Source organism: Sander lucioperca, chromosome 14 (assembly GCF_008315115.2).
Source record: "Sander lucioperca isolate FBNREF2018 chromosome 14, SLUC_FBN_1.2, whole genome shotgun sequence".
NCBI classification, from domain to species: Eukaryota; Metazoa; Chordata; class Actinopteri; order Perciformes; family Percidae; genus Sander; species Sander lucioperca.
In genome coordinates, this window is record NC_050186.1 from 7,279,908 (window position 1) to 7,296,534 (window position 16,627).

The 16,627-nt window shown below is 42.3% G+C and overlaps 1 protein-coding gene across 2 annotated transcripts in view; it reads left to right on the plus strand.

The window, feature by feature from the left end:
* The window catches only part of slc12a2 (solute carrier family 12 member 2), an 86,394-nt gene that overhangs the window by 36,255 nt on the left and 33,512 nt on the right, over positions 1–16,627 (plus strand). For both annotated transcript variants that reach the window (XM_031282363.2, XM_035991414.1), the window contains exons 3-13: positions 99–174; positions 4,949–5,044; positions 7,736–7,875; positions 8,825–8,935; positions 9,073–9,181; positions 9,312–9,436; positions 10,265–10,349; positions 10,455–10,615; positions 10,750–10,857; positions 14,189–14,312; positions 16,371–16,472. In XM_031282363.2, coding sequence (XP_031138223.2) covers positions 99–174; positions 4,949–5,044; positions 7,736–7,875; positions 8,825–8,935; positions 9,073–9,181; positions 9,312–9,436; positions 10,265–10,349; positions 10,455–10,615; positions 10,750–10,857; positions 14,189–14,312; positions 16,371–16,472 — 1,237 coding nt within the window. The remainder of the gene's footprint in view (positions 1–98; positions 175–4,948; positions 5,045–7,735; positions 7,876–8,824; positions 8,936–9,072; positions 9,182–9,311; positions 9,437–10,264; positions 10,350–10,454; positions 10,616–10,749; positions 10,858–14,188; positions 14,313–16,370; positions 16,473–16,627) is intronic.

Below are 16,627 nucleotides of genomic sequence, written 5' to 3' on the forward strand. Positions count from 1 at the left end.
TGGTGGAAACCTTCATTAGTAAAAGCCAGCAGTTTTATAAATGGAGCATTGAAAACCACATTGTGCGGAGGAATTGACCCGTCCCTTTCTCTGTGCAGGTCCGCTGCATGTTGAACATCTGGGGTGTGATGCTCTTCATCCGCATGTCATGGATCGTGGGTCAGGCTGGAATTGGTAAGCACAGATCACCTACAGTATGAAAGCTGGGACTTTTAACACACGTGTGACCTGTTTAGAATAATATTCCATCGATTGCAGGGTTTTCCCTGCCACTGTAAGGTTTAGGTGCAGCACCTTAGCAGAATGAATGTAACTAAAAGACTTTTCTCAGATCTAGTGATTGTAGATGGACTTCTTAAGCAAGTTTTGTCTTCAAGCTTTTTGTGTGTTATTTATTATCTGTTCTAGCTTTTCCAACGCTTTAGACACAGTTATGGTAATAATAACGGTCCAAAACGATGTGGAAAAGAGACACAAAACTACCACAAAGAGACACAAACCGACTACAAAGAGACAACAAATGACCACAGAGACCCAAATCTACCCCAAAGAAAACAGAAATGACCAAAAAGAGACCCAACACGACTACAAAGAGACGCAAAATGTACAGGGAAATTAAATTTTTTTCTATAGAAAAACCTAACATTTTCTTGAGGAAGGACGCCTAAACCCCTGGCCAAATACGCGCACCTAAATCTTCCACAAACCGAGAGACAACACTGGATTGTGTATTGATTGTGAGTTTGTGTTTTGGACTTGAGAAGTTGTGTGTGTGTGTGTGTGTGTGTGTGTGTGTGTGGTTAAGGGTGTGTCAACACTGTTGCTTCAACAGAAGAAGCAGATGGTGTAAGACTTGTTGTTCCTCTTTGAAAAACTGTTGACTGCATTTGTTTTCTGCACTGCAATGCCATTCTGAGGAATGAACGGAGGAGACAACAATCTGCCATGTTTACAACCATCACTGTGAACTCCACCTCGAATCGCATGAACCACTCTGCACAAAAAGTTTCGGACTCATCATGTATCCCATGATTGACTGTTTACATCCTGTGGACATGTGCACTTGCGCACTTCCTTCAACCAGCTCCATCCACAGACCAGTTCCATCATTCCAGTTAGAATCAGTAACAGACTAAACAAACTGGTGAAGCCACTATGTAACAACAACTACTTAACTGCAAAGACAGTGAATTTAGTATCCATTCCTTGTCAGCCACAGTCTGTCACAAACAATGAGACAGCTAATAACTTTAACACACTGACATTTGCCCTACTAAACACTAGGTCCTTGGCAGGAAAATCATTTTTAATCAATGATTTTATTATTAAGCACAACCTTGATTTTATGTTTTTAACTGAAACCTGGTTGGACCATAATAACAGTGCTGCTGTTCTCATTGAGTCAGCTCCTCCTAACTTCAGCTTTATGAGTGAGAATAGAGTTAATAAGAAAGGAGGTGGAGTCGCCATTTTGTTTGATGACTCATTTCAATGTACGCAACTATCTTATGGAAATTTTGCTTCTTTTGAATATGTGGCTCTTCAGCTGAGGTCCTCCCCTCGAGCTATATTTCTTAATATCTACAGGCCACCTAAATACTGTGCAGCCTTCTTCGATGACTTTACTGAACTGCTGTCTATAACCTGTATTGATTTTGACTGTGTAATTATTGCTGGTAATTTTAACACTCATGTTGACAACCCCCAGGACAGAGGGACTTAAGAACTATGTTGTATTTTTGAGACCTATGGACTGACCCAGCATGTGACGGAGCCCACACACAATAAGGGGCACACTCTGGACTCTGTTTTACTATCTGTTTTAATGTTTTGTGTGTTGCATGTTATGTTGTGGTCTACAAAGTTTTAAGGATGTCCTGCCTCTTAGACTGTAAAACTAATTTACCTACGGGTACCAATAAAGTAACCTAACCTACCAACGGACGTTTTCAAAAATGTTTTAAGTTGTTTGGCTTCAGATCTTCTACAGATTATAAACACGTCTCTTCTCTCAGGTATCTTCCCACTGGCCCTGAAAACTGCAGTCATTAAGCCACTCTTAAAAAAGAACAATCTAGACACGTCACTAATGAGTAACTATAGGCCAATATCAAACCTTCCATTTTTAAGTAAAATCATTGAAAAAGCGTTTTTTTCAACAACTCACCCTTTTCTTGACAGTTTTGATGCCTTCCAGTCGGGTTTTCGACCACACCACAGCACTGAGACAGCTCTTGTTAAAGTATTTAATGACATCCACTCAAACACAGATAGTGGCAAAACTTCAGTCTTGGTGTTACTAGATCTTAGTGCTACATTTGACACGGTCGACCACGACATATTACTGGAACGATTGAAAAACTGGGTTGGCCTTTCTGGCTCAGTTCTAAACTGGTTTGAATCCTATCTAAAGAATAGAGACTACTTTGTGTCTATAGGCAATTATGTATCTGAGCATACAAATATGACGTGCGGAGTTCCCCAAGGCTCGGTTCTGGGACCTCTTCTGTTCAACATCTACATGCTTCCACTGGCTCAGATTATGGAAAACAACATAAGTCACCATAGTTATGCGGACAACACAACTTTATATAACTTTAACGCCAGGAGACTATAGTCCAATACAAAAACTGAGTAAGTGCATTGAACAAATTAACGACTGGATGTGCCAAAAACTGAGGTGGTTGTTTTTGGAGCAAAAGAGGAACAACTGAAAGTCAGTGCTCTGCTTCAAACGACAATGTTAAAAACAACAGACAAAGCCAGAAATCTTGGTGTAGTCATGGACCTGAATTTACGCCACAGCCACATTAAAGGAGAATTCCGGTCGATTTCAACATGTAGCTCTGTTTTGGAAATGTGGAGTGCTGTCAGTAGCAAGAAAAACTAAACCAATCGGTGCTGCCTACACTGTGTTATCCTCCTGCTAGCGTTAGCACCCAACAGGCTTAAACAGGGCAAGTTTTAAACGTGTTTTTAGCCTCTAAACATGCTCGAAATGTCATTACAAGTGCCTACCCATGTGCAGTGATTCCTTCCGAGGGAACACAGTGAATCTGACTGGAATATTGGATTGTATGAGTTCGACAATCGACTAGTGTGGACTTGACCGGAAAACAGGAAATAAACAGAGGTATGTGCAACTTTTATGCCTTTCTGTCACATCTACTGTAGACCGATTGTTTTCGTTTTTTTTGCTACTGACAGCACTCCAAATTTCCAAACAACAGAGCTACGTGTTGAAATTGGAATTCTCCTTTTTAAGACAATAACAAAATCAGCCTACAACCACTTTAAGAATATATCAAAGGTTGAAGGACTTATGTCTCAGCAGGATTTGGAAAAACTTGTCCATGCTTTTATCTTCAGTAGACTTGACTATGTAACGGTGTCTTTACAGGTCTCCCTAAAAATCAATCAGACAGCTGCAGCTGATTCAGAACGCTGCTGCTCGAGTCCTCACTAAGACCAAGAGAGTGGATCACATCACTCCAGTACTGAAGTCTCTACACTGGCTTCCTGTGCCTCAAAGAGTTGATTTCAAAATTATTCTGCTGGTTTATAAATCCGTAAATGGCTTAGGGCCAAAATACATTTCTGAACCACCCAGACCTCTCAGGTCATCTGGGACAGGTCTGCTTGTTGTCCCCAGAGTCAGAACTAAACGGGGAAGCAGCGTTCAGTTTTTGTGCTCCACATATTTGGAACAAACTACCAGAAAAGTGCAGGTCTGCCGCAACTCTCAGCTCTTTTAAATCAAGACTGAAGACATTTCTTTTTGATGTTGCCTTTCCTTAATTCTTGGGGGTGCTGGTGGTGCGTGGGATTTCCCCCTTTCTGGTCTACGTATCCCTGCACTGCTGAGTTGGGACGCCGGCTACCAGCAGCAATTGTTTAGCCGCCAACAGGTGACTGTGAGCTGGCTACAGGCACTGCCAGATGGCGGTCCTTTCAGAAAAAGTGAGCGTCACGCGGCGATGACAGTTAAGTTTAGGCACCAAAACAACTAGTTAAGTTTAGGAAAAAGATGGTGGTTTGGATTAAAACACTCCCGAGGAACGGACACGCGTTAGTGAATACATAATAAACTCTGCTCTCCGGCTTGAAAGTGCTGTGTTTCATGTTGACACCACATTGTGCTATTTCATTCTGAGATTATTTTCCGTTGGATATTGAAGTTCATAAATAAGTGTTTTGGCATGGCTCTATATCCCTGGTATTAGAAGGGGGATTTAATTCTTGCTTGTTTTGTTTTGTTGTGCATGATCAAAAACATTACAAATCACACCATGATCTTATTCATAGAGCCCTTTTCAAAACCCGGGTTACAAAGTGCTTCACACAGGGCAGCAGATTCAAACCAACAAATTATGAAATCAAATCTAAAATGGAGAAATGAACTGGACCCAAAGAGATAGACCTGGACGCATGAAACCAAAACTATCTGCATGGAAATATACCACTGGAGAGAAAAGTGAGCAACAGTTTTTTTTTGTTAATTGGGTCAATTCTCTCCTTTTGTTACTCCTGAGTGTGGTTGTCCCCGTTAACTGATGTTAGATAACCCAGGCTACAGAGAATCAAAGAGCCGTTTGATACTCAGCCAATATTTGACTTTGATGTGACTGCACATGACTGACTAATTGAAATCTCACTGAGAAGAGAAGTTCCAGGCAGCGTGGCACGCAGCCTGTATTTATTGACATTGTGGTGCTGGCTGGGTGGTCAACACTCTGTCAGTTATTTTCTCACTTTCTCCCCACTGCCCCTGACCCCCCAGCACTTTGATGTGAAATATCGGCACAAAGTGGCACATGTGGCCGACTGGAGGGCATTAGCCTGTCTCCGTGGCGCTGCTGTTGCTTTTCATAGAGTTACTGGCAGGCCTGCTAGAAATCTGTTAACTGTGTTGCACATTTTTCAGTTCAAACCGTGTTTTCTTCCGCAGCTCTCTCCTGTCTGATCGTTGCCATGGCCACCGTAGTGACGACCATCACCGGCCTCTCCACCTCTGCCATTGCCACCAACGGATTTGTGCGAGGAGGTATACATCCCTTTGTTCTGTACAATTATCACACTGCAGTGTTTGCTGTGAAGCCAGGCGGGAAATCCACCTGTGTGATTTTAAGACAGCATGAGCCGCCATCAGTCATTCATCACAGCATCCTAGTGTAGCATTATGTAGAGCTGGGCCATATGGAGAAAATCAAATATCACGATATTTCTGACCAAATACATGGATGTGGATATTGCGTCAATATTGTAGTGTTGACTATTGGTGCTTTCACAAAACATTGACACAATGAGAGTTTAGATAAATAATCATCAGTAAAGTGGATATAATGACTAAGTGGTAAAGGCAAATCACAGAACAGCTAGAACAGTCTGGTAAGTTCAAAAAATGACATCACTTTACTGTAATGTAGCCTTTAAAACCAGGAAAAGACAACACTTTTACGATATTACAATACCTAAAATTTAAGACGGTATCTAGTCGCATATATCGATGTCGTCGGTATAATATAAATATGTTGCCCAGCCCTAGCATTATGTGTGCAGCTTTAGTTGCAGCCAGATGAAAGAAGGGTTAAACCCAAATCTCTCCCGTCCTCTCAGGGAGAGCAGAAACTCAACCAGTTTCATGTTGAAGTGAACCGAAGCGACGGTAGGTCTAACTGGGTGGTCCCACGTGGATATTACACATTCCTCAGTCACTGAATCAGGCAAAATAGGCTCCTAATTAGATCAATATTTCATAGTGAAGAATAACTCTTATTGGAGTGGATATTATATTTTTGTTTTCCTTAAATTGGATCATTGGATCTGAGGCAGACAGAGATAGTTTGGACTCAGTGAGGGTGTTGATAGGTTTTCAATGACTTTGTTTACATGCACATAATATTCCACTTTTCGCCCTTAATCTGAAAAAGACAATATTCTGACTAAGCTGTTTACATGGCTAATGAAAGTGAATGGTCCACTAAAATTTCTGTTTACATGTAGCCGTGCAAAATAGGATTTTAGAAGTTCTCCAGCGGTGGAGGACTTGTTGGAGCGTGTGAACTCAGCGTCTCTCTTTCATTCCTTCAACCAGCTTCTTGAAAAGGTCTGCTCATATCCAAAAACCTGTTGATATCTGAGTCTCTGATAATGTTTAAAAGTAGCTGTGTTTCTTTTCTCTTGGGCATGCATCTCTACCACAGCCGGACTCACTTGAACTGTTGGCTGGTTGTGTTGTGTACAACAAACCATAGCAACACACAAAGCTGTAACGGGCTGTAAATGGGCCGTAAACTGTTGCAAACCGCGGTTAAAACCTGATTGATACTCAAGTATCCCAAATGTGCTGTATACATGTCCAGTGAATGCCTCTAAAACCTGAATAATAACGGCATATCATACGTGTCTTCATCGGAATGTGCTAAACCGGCCAGTATCAAATTTGGAATATTGTCATTCAGAATAATAGTGGAATATTGTTGTGCATGTAATCAGTATAGTGAGTTGGGCGGGTCCCAGTCCATCCTCCCGGAACCCGATCTAAGTCGTCCTGAAATCAATGTGGACTGTCCCAGATTTAAAGTCTACATTATCATTAGTTAAAATCTGTGAAAGTGACTTTTAACATAAACAAATGATTAGACCTAAATGATCAATCATCAACCTTTTTATTAAAAACCATCTAAAAAGATGAGATTAGAGTCTAGATGTATCAGTTGCACCGCAAACAAAAAGAATCTGTGTTAGCGGTGGAGCAGACTGACAAGCTGTGCGTTACCTGAGAAGTTGCTACATTAAAGTTCTATAAAAGCTTACCTTGGCCTGCCATTGTCTTCTGTCCAACAATAGAGGCGTGAACAAAAGCCAAGGGATAGTAGTTGGCTATTGGTATGGTGTTACAGATATAGCGCCGCCCCTGTCATGTAGTGTGAAAACCACAGCGGCTTCACTCCTGATTACAAAACAGCAAGCAGGGCTGCAACTAACCATTATTGTCATTGTCGAATAATCTGTCAATTATCGTTTCAATTAATCGGTTAGTTGTCTGGTCTATAAAATGTCAGAAAACGATAATGAGTCATTTTTTATGAAAAGAAAACAAGTCAGCTTGTTAAATGTGAATATGTTTCTTCTCTCCTCTGTGACAGTAAACTGAATATCTTTGAGTTGTGGACTAAACCAGACATTTGAGGACGTCATCTTGGGCTTTGGTCTGGACTGATCCACATTTTATACCATTTTCTGACATTTTAGAGACCAGACAATTAATCCCTTCATCCAGACAATAATCCACACATTAATCCACAATGGAAAGAATCGGTAGTTGCAGCCCTGGATTGGAAGTGTGATCCTGGGCTGCAGAGCCTGGGGTCCAGAGCAGGATGGGCTGCTCTGGACCAGGATAGCATATGATTGTGCTCGTAAAGCCTCTGACGGCCCTTTACGTCTGAGCAGGGTGTGTAAGTAGATGATTTAGGCTCTAACTGGGCCCTGAGCTCAGAGGTGGGGGGGGGCTGACAATTTGGACCATATGTTTGCTTGGCCCGGGACAGGCTGCTGATGGTTATTCCCCAGTGCAATACTCTCTGATCATCCTGCTGTATGTATGAGCAATCCAGTACACATATAGTCAATCAAAGAATCGTGAATCTATACTGTTACAAATAAAATTAGTTCCAAGTTTTCACAACAGTTAACTTTTACTAACGTCTTGTCCATTCCCTTTTATTTCCAGGTGGAGCGTATTACTTGATTTCGAGGAGTCTGGGCCCAGAGTTCGGAGGCTCCATCGGGCTGATCTTTGCTTTTGCCAATGCAGTGGCTGTAGCCATGTATGTGGTGGGCTTTGCTGAGACTGTTGTGGAACTTCTTGCTGTAAGTCTTTGTGGCTTACTATGCCTTCAGACAGTTGTTGGTGTAATAGTGCGTTCCATTTGTAAATCCTCTGAAGTCGGATTTTGTTTTAAGAACCTGAGCTTTAAGGTTGTTGCAGCAAACCGCCCTGCACATTTGCAAAAGCACTAGCTTCTGTTTTCCAGTGGAAATTGTGGAGGTGGTTGCGATATCCACTCACAGTCTAAAGCATCTTTACAGAAAATCTTACTTAAAGCAGCCATATTATGCTAATTTTCAGGTTCATAATTGTATTTTAATGTTGTACCAGAATAGGTTTACATGGTTTAATTTTCAAAAAACACCATATTTTTGTTGTACTGCAGTGCTCTCTCTCACTGCTGCAGATCCTCTTTTCAGCTGGTCTCTGTTTTAGCTACAGAGTGAGACCTCTGTTCTTCTTCTTCTTCTTCTGTACTATCTTTGATTGCACTGCACATGCCCAGTAGCTCAGATGTAGATCATGTCAGCTAGCTAGCTCCATAGACAGTAAAAGAAAGGCTGTTTCTACAACTTTGGTCAGTTACAAGGCAGGATTAGCTGGGAGACTGGACAGGACACATTCAGAAACTGTATCTCACTCTAAACAGCATGGATGGATTTTTTTCAAAGTTTATATGAGTGTGGAAGCACCAGAGACACAAAGAACACCCCAAATCCCAGAAAAAGTTTTTTTTTTCATAATATGGGCACTTTAAAGTAAGCTGAAAGGAACAGTATTTTTTCCTTATGCAGGTTTGTATTTGACATATTACTGTTTGGCTCTCAGTCGTAATGTGAATGTGAAAACAGGAATTCACCATCTTAATTGTAGTTTGATTTGCGAGCTTCCCATCAGTGTTTTGCAATATCAAATAAGTCCAGTGTCTGCACGTTGGTCATTGGCAGTTCAAGGTCCTACTGTTTAACAGCTGCATGTATTGTCTCTCAGGGTTCAGGGGTCGTAATGACGGATGAAATCAACGATATTCGCATCATCGGCACCATCACGGTCATCCTCCTGCTGGGCATCTCTGTGGCAGGAATGGAATGGGAGGCCAAGGTACGAACAGGATCCTGTCTCTGATGCAAGTCCGAGGCTTCATGATGAAAACCCCCACAGACTCAGGACACACACTGGCAACGATTCATACATTGGTTTAAGAGATCCCGTGTGACTAATGACTTTCTTCTCTGCAGGCCCAGATATTTTTGCTCGTTGTCCTTGTCACAGCCATCTTCAACTACTTCATCGGAACCTTCATTCCTGTCCAGGCCAAGGAATCTGAGGGCTTCTTTGGCTACCACGGTAGGACCCCACACACACGGATTGTTTTCAGGCAGAATCATAACCCTGAGGGCTGTTAGCATTAGCAGTTTTGGCACCGAATGCTTTGTGAGATGCCATTTTGGTGTTTATAACTCTGTTTTCCTGTCAGGTTCGATCATGTGGGAAAACATGGGTCCTGACTTCCGAGGCGAGACCTTCTTCTCCGTCTTCTCCATCTTCTTCCCTGCAGCCACTGGTATTCTGGCCGGAGCCAACATTTCAGGAGACCTTGCTGTAAGTCACCTAGAGATGGTCGGATACTATTTTTTGCTTACTGATTCTGATACCTGAACTTGCGTATTGGCTGATACCGAGTACTGATCCGATACCAGTATGTCATATATTTTATTATGTTTAACAGCTGTATACTACTGTCTCTGTATGATGATATGATGTATAACAGCTGTATACTACTATCCCTGTATGATGATATGATGTATAACAGCTGTATACTACTATCTCTGTATGATGATATGATGTCTAACAGCTGTATACTACTATCTCTGTATGGATGTGATATGATTGCTATTATTGTTGTACAGCCTGGCTCAGCTTAAACTCTGTGAAACACAAACAAACACAAACTATTAATGCCATAGAAACGTTCTTTTACTTTCCAGTTTGACAGTCAATCATAACGGAAAAAGAACATAAATAAAAATACTTTAAAGTAGATTTTCTTCGGGGCTATATATTACGTGGTGTGGAAACGGTGCATAAACTCCAGTACTTACCAATACCAGCATTTTAGGCAGGATCGGAGGCTTTTCCGATACTGGTATTGGAACATCTCTAAAGTCACCTGTAAATATGAACAAAAAGAGATGATCCGTCTAAAGGGCTTCATCCTGCTGTCATAGATTTGACTAAAGCTGTCAAACCAAGCAAACCCATCGTCTGCTTTCATCGGTTTACTCTGTTGGACAAAGTGAACCAAGTAGCAGAGATTGAGTGGATGACCTTCAGTGTGGCAGTCAGTGGATTGCTGTCATTATCTAAAACCCCTTAATTGATATGGGTTAAAAGGTTTGTGATGGTCTGTGTTGTGGTTGTTTGTTACAGGACCCACAGCTGGCCATCCCCAGAGGAACCCTGCTGGCCATATTGATCACAGGATTAGTCTACCTGGGTGTTGCTGTTTCCACAGGTGCAGTAGTACCTACTATATGGTATATTATCTGACAGTTGTTCTCCTTTTAAAGTGAATCACATCTCCTAACATGGTTTTATGTGCTAACTTGTTTCCCACCAGGCTCCTGTATTGTGAGAGACGCCAGTGGGAATGTGAATGACACTGTCAGTTCTCAGTTCATGATGAACTGCACAGAAGCTGCCTGCAAATTCGGCTATGATTTCTCGACGTGCAGGAGCCAAAAAGGCGGCTGCCCCTATGGACTCCATAATGACTTCCAGGTATGAAGCATCTCTGCCAGAAGATGAGCTCTGAAGCATGCTAGGAACATTTGGGAGACAGAGTTTAAAATAACAGTGTTGGTTGTTGTGTGCAAGAGTCAAACCGTTTGATTTGCCTTCAATCTTTCGTTCAGGTGATGAGCATGGTTTCTGGTTTTGGGCCCGTCATCACTGCTGGAATCTTCTCTGCCACTCTGTCCTCCGCGCTGGCCTCTTTAGTCAGTGCACCCAAAGTTTTTCAGGTAAGGCCCTACCTAAACTGGATCTAACCAATTACACTTACAGCAGTGAAAAATAGCCGCAAGCGGAAATTTGCGGGTTCAAACCGTTTTCCTGGCTTCTCAAAGCACTTTCACTTGTTACAGGTACCTTTCACTCACATTCATACACTTAGAGATCAGACTGCAGGGCCTGGGATCGAACCGCCAACCTTCTGATTGTTAGGCAAACGCCCTTCCGCCTGAGCTACACCAGGCTTGGGAAGCAGCCCAATCGCCAAAAGTCAAAGCTGCAAGCAGAGTTGAGCGGGTTTGTAGCTTCACAAAGCTGAGCAAAACCACTTCAGATGGTTTAATGCTCTATAGCAGGGGTGGCCAACCAGTTAGGTATAAAGAGCCACAAAAAAAAAACGCACCATAGCAAAAAGCCACACAACACATGCACGTCCACACTACAACAGCAACAGTGTCTTCCAGATCTAATGATCTAATTTTTTTTTCTCACTTAGATTGACTCAGTGGGAAACCTGACAGTCTTTGTTATCCACAGTCCTTTTCAGGTCTTGCTTGAACTCGGTTGTGGCCACTCGAAGAACTCTCTCACTCATTTGTCACTAAAGGGGCTTTCAAACAGTCGGATTCAGCAGTGAAAGGGTTAACGAGGAAGGTGATCTGTGGCCGCTGTTTTTCCTCAGGTTGCAGAATCTGTCCTCAAAACTCTGCTGCATTATTTTCCATTTTAAAATAATTGGCAAATGTATTGGCAGTATTGGCAGATGCATTCAAATGTGTTTTTTTTTTTTTTACTTTTCTGAAATACTGTATGTTTCAGAAAAGTTAAAAACAACAATCAACCAATGACACAGCCCCCAGCCACACAGTAAGAGCCTCACAGGAGCAGGCAAAGAGCCGCATACGGCTCAAGAGCCACAGGTTCGCCACCCCTGCTCTATAGAAAAGTGGTGAAACCAACCACACACACACCTGTTTCATCACTACAATAGATGCAGCAAGTCCCACGATTTCACCCCCTTTATCAGATTTTAAGGAAACTTGGTATGTACGTCCCAGTCGTGGTGTTAAATGTCTCTATCAATTTTAGACAAGATTGCTATGGCAGAGCTTGAGTTATAGGCAATTCCCTGCTAGCCCCGCCCTTTAGGAAGTTCTTTGATTGAGGGCGGCCAGGTTTTATGACGAATCTTGCTCATTTATAGTAGTACTGTGTATCTCAGTCCTGCAAGGTTTTTCACATTATGCAGATTAGCTAAATACCATCATGGTGGACGTTTATGACCCAAGAGGCTTTTTTATAGCGCACATTGAGCTGGACTGGTGTGAGGAATTTCATGTCAATTGGACTCACCGTGTGAGGGGCGTGGCCTTTAAAACGTTTGGCTTAAGCTATAGCGCCACCATCAGGCCGAATTGCATCATATTCTTTGGGGAGCATGAGCACAACAGCATCAGTTATGGTGACAATTTTCATATATCTAGCTCATTCCAACCCCCAGTAACTTCAGAAAAGGCATAATTTAGCATATAATGCTAAATAGGCCACGCCAACATGCACCAATGCAGCCGGTTCCTGAAGTAAAAATACAAGGCAATTTCTCCATTGACAATTGGAGTATAAGCCATAAAATGGTAACTGTCGATGGTAGACTTAACATGACTCACTGATTGTATATGCTCATATAGACGCCAAAAGTTCATGGGGCACCAACCTTGTTTTGAGATAAATGTCTTTTATTCGCGATATCTTGGATAAGTACTCCATTACCCACAATCCTGAACAATCCAACAATCCCACAGTGATGCCTGATGATTGGTGGAACTCATGTCATGTGACTGTTTGGTTAAACCCTAAACCCTGCGAAAGTCCGTGAGAGTCTTTGCTGCTGTACTGTGTATGCTACTGTGACGTTACTGTCTACTGTACAATCTTTAATAAAAAGAAGTTTCTGCACGGTAGACTTATCAGTGCAATCATGATCTCCTTGGCTGCCATGATGGCTTTTTTCAAGGATGAGAATAAGAGTGTCCAAAGGGGTGAAAACCACTTTAAATCGGGTCACGTTATTGACTGTAGTGTGTCCGAGGTTCAGCTTGTGGGTTTAGTAAGGGCCAGCATGAGGGACAAGACCTACAAAGTTGTGGTGAGTTTTGCAGGGACGTTGGTAACATTAGTTAACATTATCCGTTCACTTTAGCTAGGCTACTGTAGGCTTCGTACTGTATGAGTCATATCAATCATTACATGATTACTACTGAAAGAACTGCTATTAACTGTACATTCACTATATAAAAATCACTATGTTTGGAGGAAAAAGTGCGCGAGACTGTCGTTGGATTGGAAGTTGTTCAAGAGGCCCTTTCGCGGTTGTGTCTTCAACTATATTATTCAGTGGTGCGCGGTGGTTTATGGGATGAGTAGTTCTTCGCTCGGAAATGTAAATATGTACACAGTCTTGTACCTTTTTGACTTTTTTGGATTTTCTGTTCGTTTTTTCACTCGAAATGATGATTTTCCAGAAGTCAATGGGAGAAACGCATGAGAAATTTACTTCCGGAACCCAAGGTCTCTTGGAGGAGGGGCGGGACTGTTAAGGTCTGACACTTCAGATTCTGGTTACTACTCACCCCCAGACCATGTGTACCAATTTTGGTGAAATTCTGTCTGCCGGGTTTTGCGGTACAAAATTGTGGTATTTTTGGCGCCTCCTATGGGTTAAACTCATAATCCTTGGGTCAGCTTATTTCTCATGACGCACTGAAGATATGTTACACATTTTATGATGATTGGTGAAACCATTAGTTAGTTATGGCCAATTTACTGCTAAGCCCCACCCTTGGCGTAATTCTGTAATTGATAGCGGCCATGTTTTTTTCACCAATCTTGCTCATTTGGTGTTGAAAGGATCAAATGAATTTGGCTGACCTAGTTTTTTTTTAATTCTTTCCAACGTTTTTAGCACTTTTCCGATGTTTTTGTCACATTTTCCGACATTTCTGTCACTTTGTTGTTGCTTTTTCCAACAAAACAAATCACTTTTTTGACGTTTTTGACACTTCTCCCAACGTTTTTGTCACTTTTTTCCGACCTTTTGGGCGCTTTTTTCTATGATGGCTGAGCAACTTTTTGATGACTTTTTTAGGGCTTTATGTGGACCAAAACTGTGAGTGAGAAAGCTATATGAGAAATGCAATAACACAGTCAAAGATATTTGACTTTTTCGATGAAATAAAAGCATGTTAATGAACTACACGTCTGGCTCTTGATGTGATTCTCTTTTCCCAGTGTGGTCCTCAGTGAATCTGAGTTTGCTTTACATGATGCTTTCCGTTTCTACAGGCTTTATGTAAGGACAACATCTACCCCGGCCTGGACATGTTCGCCAAAGGCTACGGCAAGAACAACGAGCCCCTCCGCGGCTACATCCTGACGTTTGTGATAGCCCTGGCCTTCATCCTCATCGGTACAGCTGCACAATCTCACTATAAGGCTGTCTTTGTAAGACATCGCAATAAACAAAAGAGCAGCTTGTAGGATTTAGGGCGATCGATTTGTAGAAGTGGAATATCATTTACAATATAATATTCAACTATGTTTTCATTAGTGTATAATCACCTGAAACTAATTTGATTAAAAATGAACAGTGGTTTACTGTTTGGTGGTCCCTCCCAGAGGGTCCAGCGTTTCCACACTCAGCATTCACTTTTGACCGTTAGGAGTGCAGCATCCAGAAGCATTTTGCCATACTTGTCAATGTGAATGCTAGCCTGGTTGACACCTGACCCTTCTCAGTTGTAACTGAGAGTGGGTCTGGGGAAGGTTCATTCACAGCTCATTTCCAAAGGGGCGTCACCAACGGACGCCGCTCAAATGCCTCTGGGCGCAATTGGATAGTCCTTCAACCAATCAGACCAACAATCCGGGTGACGTAGCAGTGACAGCGGCATCAATGGGTTGCTGCGCTCCGGTGGCCACCATGTTGAATGTAAACAAAAAGCTGTTTGCTGTTGCTGCGCTATCGTCATCGTGTAAAGCCCGCCTCAACGGTTGTGATTGGTGCCTCGATTTGGAAAAACTGGAAATGGGCTTGAATGGGCTCTTGGCCAGACTGACTTGCAGAGCAAATCTCACATTTGCGGGAAGTTGGTCAGGGTTTTCCCAGGATATGTGAATGCACTTAGGCACTCAGAACAGCAAGTGTAAGTATGTGGATTGAGACACAGCATAGGAGTCATGAATATCTGAACCAAATGTTATTGATACTTTTTATGTTTGATGGTGTGATGAATGGACTGACTGACTTGCTGTACTGAGTTCTTGATGCCAGCAGGGTCAGCTGTTTTCTTCCAGAATGACTCAATTGAATCAAATTAGAAGAATTTTTCTTACACAGGGGGTCCTCATAGTGTGTGTGTGTGTGTGTGTGTGTGTGTGTGTGTGTGTGTGTGTGTGTGTGTGTGTGTGTGTGTGTGTGTGTGTGTGCAAAATGTTAAAATTTGTTTTTTTAAGTTTCTTACATTTTTAAGTTAATGTCTGAAAATATACATTAATAGCAAAGATAAATCTGCCTATTTGTGAAAAAAAGGATTTACACATTGAAGATGAGCTTACTATAGGTATGGTAGCCAAACAGTTATTCTTAAAGGTCCTGACACACCAACCTGATTATCGGCCGTCTGACAGTCTGGTGAGGTCAGTGACCCGAGTCTGTTCGGTGTGTTCCGTGCCGTCGTCAGTCGGAGGAGCTGTCGGCATCCATTTGGGCCGATTTGACTTTTTGAATCGGCCAGTGGGCAGTCAGACTCAATGACCAATCTGATTGGTGGAGTGCTAGCCCTTGACTAGCGAATCAGTGCACTTATGTTAAAACACTTACCGGAAATGGCGAGCGGGATGAGCCTGACTAACGCCTCTCAAAATCTGACGAAAATCTTTTAAACTGACCTTTGTTGATCTGAAGTGAAGACAGATTCAGCAACTGCACGGCCTATTTCTCTCTTAAAATGTTTTCAGAAACACGTTTCAGTGAACTATCTTCGCCATTATGGTTGGTGGGAGCAGCCAGACCCACGTGTTCATTTCCGGTTTTAATTTTTTGGGCGACAATACAGATTAGCGCCGCCTGCTGTTATGGAGATGTATTACGCCTCGTGCACGCGCAGAACGTATGCGCAAGTCGGCGTCTCTTCAGTGTGTTCCAAGGCACTTTTTTGACCAACTCGGGTAGACTGTCAGTCCGACGGTCGGCCGTCAGGTCGGTGTGTCTGAGCCTTTAGGATTCACTGTGCCTTCAACATGTATGTTTAACGTTAACACATGATGTATAAATGATGATGAACCATTTATTTTCATCCATTCGGCCCAGTTTACACAATTGTATACAATATATGTAGTAGGGGGTCCCTACTCAGTCTCTCTTTCAGCTAAGGGGTCCCTGGCCTAAAACAAGTTGAAGACCCCTGGCCTAGAGGACGTGAAACTTAATCTTGGTCTAATTTAACTGTTTGTTTTCTTCTTGCAGCTGAGCTGAACATAATTGCCCCCATCATCTCCAACTTTTTCTTGGCGTCCTATGCCTTGATCAATTTTTCTGTGTTCCATGCCTCCCTGGCTAACTCACCAGGTAAGACAACACAAAGGAGTCAAGTGTGCTAGACGTAGACGTTGAGGCTAAAGGGGGAACTTATCATATATGAGTGACTTATCAGCCGTGGTGATGATGTCATATGGTGTTTAATAATGATTGTGATTAGAAATGATGAGGTTTCATGTCTGACT